The sequence below is a fragment of the Antennarius striatus genome, chromosome 7, assembly GCF_040054535.1.
Source record: "Antennarius striatus isolate MH-2024 chromosome 7, ASM4005453v1, whole genome shotgun sequence".
NCBI lineage: Eukaryota > Metazoa > Chordata > Actinopteri > Lophiiformes > Antennariidae > Antennarius > Antennarius striatus.
Window position 1 is genome coordinate 6,353,351 of NC_090782.1, and position 11,284 is coordinate 6,364,634.

Sequence of the window (11,284 nt, forward strand, 5' to 3'; positions counted from 1 at the left end):
TCCACTCAGACGGTACCCGACCGCCCTCTCACTCTCCCCCCTCAGCTCAGACACTCCAGAGCAACAGATTACTGCGGGTAAAGTGTTGTAGCTCTATTCACTACCCAGCAGAGGTTTCAGTAGTCAGTCCACTCAACAAACCTAGATAGCAGCTAGGAGCCACTCATGAGGCAGCATGTCATCAGGAACCACTCACTTCAACCTGAACGCTGCACATGAGGGGCAGTAGCTCAATCCACGGGGTCTTGGTCTGGGGACCACAGGGTGACCGGTTCAAGTCCATGTGGACCAAAAACTGAACTGGCAGTGAGAGGTACCGGTTCACCTCCTGAGCACTGCCAAGGTGCCCTTGAGCAAGATACCGTCCCCTTCTCATTTGGGGAACACCAAGAAGGAGCAGCCCACCGCTACACCTCTCACCTGCATGCTTACAGGACATTTGTGTGTGTCTGTGTGTGTGTGTGTGTGTGTGTGTGACGGGCCTGTAAACATATACTGTATATACGTGTGTGCCTAACAACAACTAAAACTAGAGTGGACTAATAACTTCCTCTATGCGTTATTAATAAAGTTGATGTACCAAATGGTGCTAATGTTTTTATATCTACAGTATACATCTTTGGACATTTTTCTGTATTGTGAGATCAGATTTGAAACTTTTCCCACTGAAAATACTTTCTTTCTGGAGAAGAGCCAAAGTGTTTTTATTAAATGCTGTGGTGCAACAATTTTATAAGGTGAACAAAGGTGCAAAGTGTAAAAGTAATCCAAGTTGCTTTTTTCTTGAACTGCATGTCTGACACTTCAGTTTAACCATGTCGTTTTAACCATGTATGGTTCTGCTGACGAGACTCTGTTAGTGGAGGCACTGACGTTTCATTAACAAGAAAACAGAAGAAAAGCACATTTTCACAGGAGTTTATTGCTGCTCTTCACGCCAATAAACTCTGACCTGACCACCCACACACTTCTTGGCAATTACTGCAGACAACTCCTGGCTGGTAATGAATCAAGACATGCAGGAGACACAGACACACGTGGGGATGATAGGTTCGTCATTGAAAATGGCCTGAAAACAAGACGCCAACTTAAAGATGCAGGTTCAAATGAAGGAGATAATACAGAGCAGCAGCTCTGAATCAGGCTCCGTTTCAGCACTTCCATGCCATCTCATAAATGCTCTCACCACCACTGAATGGGTAACAAACAAGACCAGAAACCATGTTTCACACAAGTTAGAATAGGAGCACCTAAAGACTGGGGAAGGAAAAGTCCACAGCTGAATAGTTTCAACACTAGCAGCTGATTGGATCGTGACTGGGTGTAAAAAGGCATCTTCACAAGGTGCAGTCATGCTGAGCAAAGGCAGGGCAAGGTTCACTACTTTGAGAAATGTGTGATTGCGTAAATGATAATACTTTGCAAGTTTGGAAAAATTTCATAAATGAGTTACTGGAATTCAACATGTTCAACAATGACTGAATTCTGTCTTTATTTAGGTTTTACACAATGTCAAAACATGTTTAGAAACAGAGTTGTAGTCACTTGGATTTTGGTACGTGCCAATATGGACTAGTAAACAAAGACAGATGGTGCCTATCTATATCCAGCATACACATTAATCAAGCACTTTTCACACACACACACACACACACACACACACACACACACACACACACACACACACACACACACACACACACACACACACACACACACACACACACACACACACACACACACACAACCTAATTCCTCTAGTGGTGTGTGTGTGTATTCCTAACTCGAGCCTCGTCCCATCTTGGTGATTGAGGTAGATTTCTCTTTACAACACTCAGCCTCTCCCCATATTGCTGCTCCTTCCTTTGTCCAAAGGCCCCCTGTGAATTATTAATTTTCCCCCTCTGCCTCTCTTCCTGCCATCTGATGAAATGTTTTAGTACATCCTCCATTGGGGGAGACAGAGAATCGGATTCTTAAGACTTCAACTTCTCAATGAAGTGGTAGCTACCCTAATGTGCTGTGAGGCACAATTTGTCAATGAATGTAATATGAGATCAGTTAAGGAATGTTGCCTTGATGAGTCATGTAACTACACTACTGCTATAAGATATTACTGAGACCATGTCTTTCAAACTTAACACATAGTCCTAATGGAGCACAGAGAGAAAATCCTCACTAGTACATTTCTAAAAAGTGATGAGATCAGACAGTGCACGAGAATTTAAGGTGAGAAAGCAGCCTCAAGACCAGGCAGAGAGCATGACGGGGGTCACATCCGGGACTCATGCGTCATGTCATCAGGGTGGCCTGACGAGGACGATGGGGAAAACCAGAGACCAATTGCTACCGTAGATAAACAGACGTGTGTGTGTGTATGAGAGAGAGAGAACAAGAGAGAGCAAGAGCGAGAGAGAGAGCGAGCGAGAGCGAGGGAAATGGGAAGCTAAATGGCTCACAGGCAACTGTGATGCATCGCTGGGGGAGAAGGGATGATGAATAATGGATGCTTCTCTAAATAGACGGTACAGAGCTAGCACAGTGGCCCATGGCTCAGAACTACACTTGTGTGCGGAGCTGTCCTGTAACAGAAACTACTAGCGCTTAGTTCAGGTTTATGATATTTACACCATAACAGGAACAATGAGCCGTAAATCAACCAATTTATTAATCGTTGAACGTTTGCTACCGGCATTGCCGTTCTTTAACCTTCTGAAGCTCTGCAGTGATTTCCTCCCCATCACATAGTCACACTCCTACACGGGCAGCGGCCCATACCCGATTATACACACGTACACATTCAGATACTGCTTTTGAATGGTGGCAGACAGGATGTATAACAAGATCAGGATCATTTTACAGCAGCAGGGAAATCTCCTGTGCCAAACATCCTGTGTATCTGCTGAAACCAAAGAGATCAATTGATATGATCCGAATCTCATGTTCGGCACAAAGTTAGTGTTAATGTTGTGTTCCTGCACGAGGGAAACATGAGACACTCTTCTGGGCATTGGGGAAGCAGATGTGTCTTACAGTGACATGTCGATATTTTCTATTAAAAAAAGAGTAGATGTTCAAGATTATATCTAGAAGTTTCATCATGATACCAACCACACACTTGTGTTGCTTAACCAAAAAGAATTTCTCTCTTTGCCATTTGGTGACTTGTTTGTTTTTCCACTAAATTTCTTCTGTTAAATTTTCGATTATGTGTTGCGAAATCCAGTAGTGAAAATGTAAGCTTCAGTTCTGTCACTGTCTTTAGATGATGGTCTCTTAAAATCGGTGTAGAAATTGTTGGTTTTTGATTGAATTACAGTGACAGTAATGTTATTGAATGAATAGCATCTATGATAAATACCAATGAACATATCAAATTTGTAACAGTGATCCTACCGGCTGCATTACCAGCAGGATAAAACGGACTTAGCAGCAAATCAGAACTAAATATCTAAACATAATTTAAAGTGCTCATTTGTTGCTGCTTCTTAATCACTCTTTTAGTATTTCGATTTGATTCTGTGTTGTTGTATGTATCCAATACACTGTATCCACAACTATTAACAATGATTTCCTTTTGCATTCAGTTTGTGCTGCTGTTACCACACAACTTTGTTCGGTGACATCAGCAAGTTGTCATTTATAAGTATTCACTCGATGCAGAATCTGCAGAAGCTCATAGTGAACAGGACAAAGCAGCACCTTTTACCACCTCTCTGATCGTACGCTCTGAGCAGGTGTGGTTAGGTGAGATACCACAGAGATCTAGTGGGGTTCAAAGACAGTGACACTGGCGTTCTGGCCCCTCTAGTCAGTGTAAACATTTGACTTTACTCATGATCCTGCACACACGCTTATCTTAATCGTAACTCACAGCTACCAGCCAGCCACACTACAGACTGTCTTTGAACGTAGACAACAACCCAATGCATGTGAGTCGTACAGCACATTTTGCTCCACCTTAATTGCACATCCCAGAAAACAAACACCTCCTCCGGATCTTTTTGCATGGGACTGGCAGGCATGCACACCATGAGGCATGCACGGTTTTCTCCTTACCCTTCCGCTTGTAGAACCACAGCATACAGCTTCGGAAAACAGACATGGGAGAGGGCATGGAGGAGGTGAGAGTGGTGGGGGGTCCATGGACTGTGGATGGTGACTCTTGAAAAGGGAGTGGAAGGGGGTGCTGGAGGTGAAGTGTGTGGAATATTTTATATAAATGGACAAATGGAAGGACAGAGAAGACGGAACGACGAGGTTAGATAAAGACCTGGTGGAGTGGGAGTATAAAAACGGATGTCTGCGGTGAACAGGACTGGACAACTCCCCATCAAAAAAGAGGGAAGGATTGGCAGGACGGGAGGGGGTGATTCTGTAGCTGGGGAACCAATCCTATTCCTATAGAGGGACTTGTTAGAAGACAGCAAGATGTGACGGTAGCAGAGCGGTAAAGGGCGAACAGCAGCAGCAACCAGAAGAGATCTGAGCTCAGCTTCCAGCTCAGCAGTATCCCGTATTATTCCCTGAGGCTCAACTGCAGAAACACACGAGCAGCAAGCTTCTTTCTCAGCCACAGTTGAGAGGACAAAGGGGGAAAAAAAAACATTACCAGCTTCTTCGTTGTGGAAGAATTTGTGTTGCCCTCAGTAGAACGAATCATCAGAAATGCATTTCAGTCCAACTTCACGGTGCACGGAGAGTCCAAGGGGAAAAAAAGGTTAGAGGCAAGCAGCACACTTTGACATCATAAAGATGTCTGTGTGCATGTGTTTCCTGGTGTTAGAGCAGAGCAGTCCAGTTTTTAAAAGGTGGGGGGGGGAGGGAGAGAGAGAGAGAGGGAGAGAGAGAGAGAGAGAGAGAGAGAAGACAAACAGCAGAGATGGATGCGTAAGGTAGAACTCACACTGGTGATGGGAGCAGAGAGAACAGGGGGCAGGACGAGCGAAATAAGAAAGCGAACATCTCACCTTGGAAATGGAAAGTCTTCTGGTCCACGGTGATGGTGAATGTGCTGTCGTCCTCATCATCAATGCCGATCACAGCTCCCTGGGCAAACAGAGGAGGAGAGTGAGTGAGGGGAAAAAGCAGGCAGTCAGACACAGAGACACACGTCATACTCTGCTTTCCATTTCTGTCTTCATGCCCTCCACATGTTCCTGCTGTCCCTGACCAGCTGTCTGTGGTAAATTACCCTTGGCCCCTCTCAGGACGTCACTCTCTCCTTTCCTCTTGTTTTATCACCTTCTTGTAATCACTCTCTACCTAACCACACATCCAAGTGCAGTCTTTTGGAACACAGGAGAGAAAATGTGAGGGGAGGAGGAGGTGGGATTTGGGTGAGCAAAGGAGGAGAACAGCAGTGAAGGGTGGAGAGAATCAGACACCAGGGACCAGCGGTTAGCAGCCAACGAGAGAAAAAGAACTGCAGAGAAACGGCCTGGTGGCTAACTGGGACATTCGCTCCTAGCAACAGAAACAGGGTGTGTGACATACAGCACACAGTAAAAGTAATAGCAGCTATAAAGCAGTGGATACACTCATATTTAAAAGTCTTAATTTCCCTTCGGGGATTAATACAGTTAGCAAAATTTTAAAAATTATTAATACATGTGGTATATTATGCATTTGGATTTTATGAAATTATGTGGCAATCAAATCACTTGACGCAACAAACAACAATCACAGGCAAGCTGTCTGCCATAAGAAAGTCCACATACCACAGTCAGCTCCCAAAACACTCAAATAAATAGGTCTACATCTCTAGTTATCATGTCTACTAAATCTCTAATATCATGATCCAATGTTAAGAATTCTTCTGAAACTCTCCAGATATTTAGTATATTAAGGGACAATAAATGAAGACTTAAATTTACCAGCTTTGTAAATGGTTCTGCCCTAGCTACAAAATGATTCAGTTTTAAAAATAATGTCAGGAAGTCTTATGATGATAGTTTTTTGATTGCAGTAAACAGTCATTAACAGGCTTTGACCATTGCAGGGGGAAAAGGAAGACCTACTGAATGTTCAAAATTGAATTCATTCGTCTGTTTCTGCATGACATTCCTCCAGCCACTGTTCACGGCCAGCTCACATGACGGGGTTGCATTTTTGAAAGATGATAGAATTTGGAAAGATCACTGCTTTTTGTATTTCAGAAAAAAATCTATTATTGCCGTTTATAACCCCATTTCCAAAAATTATATTTGAAGTAACCTATTACTTGAAAAAAAAAAAAAGAAGTGACAATGGCAACAAAACACTAGTGAAATTGTGAAATGCTAGCAGAAAACACACCTCAAAAGTGATGAGGTTACCTGAGAATAGGTTAGTAGCAAGCTTTTTGGTTTAAAAGGAGCATCCACAGAAGGTAAATAGTTTAACAATATAAAAATATTACAAACAATTTGAGGATTACACCATCTCCAGGCCGGACACAAAATTCTGTAGTGACATCATTGTTTGGGCCCAGGAACATTTCTAAAAACCTTTGTCTCTGAACACATCTTGTTGTTGCTCCACATAAGAAAGACAAAACTGCAAAGAGGAAACCTTATTTAAACCTGATCCAGAAACACTATTACCTTTATCTGACCCCAACTTTTTAAAGGCTGAGGTGGAAAATTGTCCTGCGGTCTTATGAGTCAAAAATTGTTTGTTTGTTCTTTAATCATGGAGTCTGTGTTCTTTCGGTTAAAGAAAACAGGGACCATACAGCCTGCTGGCAGCTATGATAATCAAGAGGTACACTATTACATACCATTGAAGCTGAACAACCTATCCGGGCTTTGGTGTAACATACACTGTCAAGAAGATAATGACTTTTCATACAAAACCTTATTTACTTCAGCAAGATGACGTCAAAACAAATTGTGTAAACACCGAAACTGTATTTGCACATTCCGAAATTTCATATCACAACAAAGTGATAAGAACTCCTACATCAGGCAAGGATGTGAAAACTTTCCACTAACAACATGACTGTAACCAATCTCCTCAGTTCCAAAACGCTCAGAGTGTGTCACAAGAGGCGGTGACACAGTAGAGCAGTAAAGACCCTGTCACAACTATCATTTAAACATAGCACTGGCATCTAATTCTAGATGAAAATACAATATTCAATAATATATTTCCAATGCTGACATTTTCATAGCGACGTTGATGATTTGCAAATTATTCCGTACTGTTTTTACTTACATTTAAAACAGGATCACAAGGTTTTTCAGAAATGGATCTCTATCTTCTGTCATAGGACTTGAATTGCATTATTGATAAAGTAACTATACAGTATGGAGTAAATTATCCCTGCCCTGACAATTCACCTTGTTTATTTAAAACCAGTCTGTGTCACGGAACAATTATTTCTTTTTTTTTCCTGACTAGAAGACACGGACTTATCAGTTACCATAAAGTGACTCACAAAGCAAATAACTAACTGAACCGTGTTGTGGTTGACTGATCTACTTTTTTAAAAAAAAATTGGATATGGAGAAACGCCTATAAAGACTGAATATTTTAATCACTTTCACAATATTCCAACATTAGTCTGTATGAAACTACATTATAGGTAAAGGCATGCGGGGAAACCTGTGTAGAAATTATTTCACTAAACCTGAGACAGGACAGGAGTTAATATATGTGGAACATGGGCGGATACAAGCCAATCTAAAAATGAATAAATTACCAAGATGAGAATGCCTCAGCATTATATGTATAAAAAAAAAAGTGCTAAAAAAATTGACGCACTTGCAATGGTGAATAAAAGACTGTGCATCCAAAGGAAGTTTTAACTTACAGCAGTCTTATACTGTATTTGATTTTCATTGACTGTATTTCAATGCTCAGCTCCATGATGTATAACGTATTTTTTTGCCACACTGACCCACTGCTTAGTGAAAACTTTGATCAGAAAATTTCCCTGCTTGATTTAATATTCAACTATGAGGAAAATAAAATGAATGCTACTGAAAATCTGACAGTAATAGATTGAGCAGGTATTTGTCACAATATGCGAGTGTTGTATATGCTCTTCAAGTATGTAGTGGATAAATACTTTTTATTTTAACACAATGTACAAAATCCTGTATTTAAGGTCTGCCTGCAGTTAGTTCTCATGTCAAATTGTCTATTTTACATTCCCGTGGATATACTTAAATGTTCATTTTCTCTTAACGCCGTCGTAGGACAACTACTGCCATCTAGTGGACATTACTCAATATATAAAAACAATGAGAGCAAATACTGAATATTTCATTGACTAAGGCAGGGTCAGAGATCCTGGACAGGCCTTCTTATAAAGCAATTAATACAAAAGATGACAACAGCATGATGCGGTGTAGGACACATGCACTTTGCAGCCCAGAAAAATCACATGAACAAAGGAACCCTTGTTGCAAGCATACTGAGAGGAAAGAGTTATACTGTCTTTCAGTATACAGTATTCTAAACTTTTGGAATCTCTCAGAAAAGCATGGAGATAATGCATAAAAAATATCCAAGATCCACTATCAGGAGTGGGAAAAGTTGAATCTGGGAATCTTACCCTGAGTCGCACACATCCTCTCCGGGATCCTCGCATCATTTTGTCTTTTGACTGTAAACCAAAAAAAAAAAAAAAAAGAACACATCATTGGTTTTATATCACTGAACAGGGCTTCAACTTGTTCTTTTATTAAACAAAAATAATAGCAATTTCATTGTACAAATTCTGCCATGTCAGGGTGGAAAAAGCCCAGGTGTTAGTAATAATAAGAGCAATTGTCTGCTTTGGTGTCAGGATCTTGAATTTGCTCAAACCTGTCACTTTGGGTTTCTTGGACAAAATTAACAAGATTGATTGATTTTTAATGCTGTCAGTAACACATGTGGTTTCTCTGACCATGACAAGTCAAAATGTGTAATGTGAACAAATGCAGATATCATGTATCTATATGACAGCACTGTTTGTGGATATGCATCACGTATGCATTAATCCCAGGCTAACTCCACGGGAATCACTTATTCAACTTGGTCGTATATCCTGTAAATCAACAGAAATGATCATCATTCTGATGAGAGACTAATAAAACTCTCACAATTTAACATTTCAGGGACTTTTTTCCCCCCACAAAGTACAGATTTATTCTCCCTATTTACGATTATTGATTATATCACCTGGGTATCAGCCGCCGTACAATAGCGTCTCTTGTGCGGGATTAGCAACCATTTAAACAATAGAATTGATTGCTTCCTTCAGTCAGCGGAGGTTTTTGATAATGGTTGAGCTTTTAGTAGCTTTCTCATAGCTCGACCTACAAACGGTACCACTGACAGTTTCTTGTCTGGCCTATCCTCGACATCAGCTATGAGTCCAGAGTCAGATACAGACATTTTATCACCGTGGATCAAAAATATAACTACATACAACTATGTTAGCCTAGTCTACAGCCACTGGCTGCTCCTGCGGTGTCTTGTTAGCTTCGTGGCTAGTCACGCAGGGAGAGTCGACATTCTTGTTGAACTAGGTGAGATAATTACCTCGCATAGCAAACTATTCTGTCACTGACTCTCACCTGACTTTGAACTTATCACAACAAGATTCCTACGATTCAATTCCAAGTATCTAGCCCTGCTAGCCAGTTAGCTAGTTAGCTACATTTGCGGAAGTGCAAACGGAATAAAGATGTGATTCGTCTAGGGGTCCTCCAGGACCGCTGCTATTGGTCAGTATATGGATCTGTCATCGAAGGGACTCGTCTCTTTTTGTCAGCTGAGATAGTCCTGACAAACACAAGGCCCTTCTAGCACTTATGCTTTCAAACAAGTAGCAACTTATAACATTTAACTTCTTGAGCGGAACAATTCATCGTTTACATACACGGAACAGGAACATACCGTATAGTAAGACAATAAGCCGGCATTATAGTCCAATACGAACCACCGATACTGCCACCCCTTCATAACATTAGTCCACTTGCTTAGCGGTCCTTCCATTATTGACGCCATCTTTACAACAAGCTGCTGTTAGCTAAATTTCGAATCCTACTACTGTGAAGACATTGCATTCCCTGCTATGCTTCTGATTGGCTAGGGCTGATCGCCCTGACTGATTGGGTTGGATAGTTTCTGTCTACTGGGAGGTGATGGTTTATAGTTTGAGACAGTTAGCCAATCAGAGGTAAGGTAGGGCGGGACCTGGCGTCGCTATAGTAAAGAGCAGAGCTTCGCGTGCTGTTGGGAGGTGCTGCCGTGTGTAGGCTGACGGGTGGGACGAGGATAACACTGGCTGGTGATTATGAAGATGACGATGATGATAATTATGATGATGATAATATCCAAAATTTTAAATGCCAGATTCTTGGTTTAAACAATAGTAGTATTGTGCCAGTAAAATACTAAAAAAATTCTGCATTAAATTCTGAAAATTGTAGATGAATGATCAAAGCCAATAAGTTTTCTGTGCAGAACAGCCTGTGTCACCCTCAAGGTAATCATATCCATCTGTATATCTGTGGAAAAGTGTTGACTAAACTAAAGGGGACTGGTCTAGGGGTGGTTGCCATGCTACTTGATAGTGCAGCAACTTGGGTTGAGACACTTTCAAATCCTGTGAAGTTCTATTTCTACAGATCAGTAACATATTTGTAACTGTGAAAGAAATTGTCATTAAAAATAACAATATTTCATGTGTGAATGGGAACCAAAGGTCAAAAGTTGATTGCAGAGCCTCCACTTAATCTCTTTATGCTTATTTCTGTGCTCCTCTTAAAATCCCATGCATGCAGGGTGAATTATTACAAATCAAAATGTTTTTGATGAAAACTTGATGTCTAATTTAAATTATTGAAGAAAAATTCATTGAGCTGCCAATAACAGGTTTGATGTCGCCATCCAGGGATATTAACAAAGTGAGACGGGAGTCTTCGTGGAGGCCAAAATTTGGTTAGGTCTGGATTACTCCAAAACGTGATGTCAGTACCATGTCAAATTGTGTATTTTGTCATAATACTCTGTACTTCTATATTTACCCCTAAAAAAATTGACAAGAACTCAAAAATCACTTTTCTCCAACTTGTTGTTACATCCCGCGAAGGGGAGTGTTCGTCTGTCCGTCCATCCATCCATCCATCCATCCATTCACATACCCTGAAAGTAGGTCAGGGTAAAATTTTCAGGGGTGTTAACGGGATGTTGCAGTTTGTGACTGCCTTGGTTCTAGTTTTTCAATTTGGGTTGTAATTTGTCTATTAAATTATTCCTTAGCCTCAAATACTAATGTGTTGCAGTCAATCCTTACAAATTTCAC

The 11,284-nt window shown here is 41.0% G+C and overlaps 1 protein-coding gene across 4 annotated transcripts in view; it reads right to left on the reverse strand.

Annotated features, from left to right (window-relative positions):
• osbpl9 (oxysterol binding protein-like 9) overlaps positions 1–9,994 on the reverse strand; it is a 28,328-nt gene extending 18,334 nt beyond the window's left edge. For all 4 annotated transcript variants that reach the window (XM_068318573.1, XM_068318572.1, XM_068318571.1 and 1 more), the window contains exons 1-3: positions 9,874–9,994; positions 8,543–8,593; positions 4,971–5,049 (exon numbers count right to left, since the gene is read on the reverse strand). In XM_068318573.1, the coding sequence (XP_068174674.1) occupies positions 4,971–5,049; positions 8,543–8,593; positions 9,874–9,984 (241 nt within the window). In that variant the 5' untranslated portion in view covers positions 9,985–9,994. The remainder of the gene's footprint in view (positions 1–4,970; positions 5,050–8,542; positions 8,594–9,873) is intronic.
• Between the last annotated feature and the right edge of the window lie 1,290 nt (positions 9,995–11,284).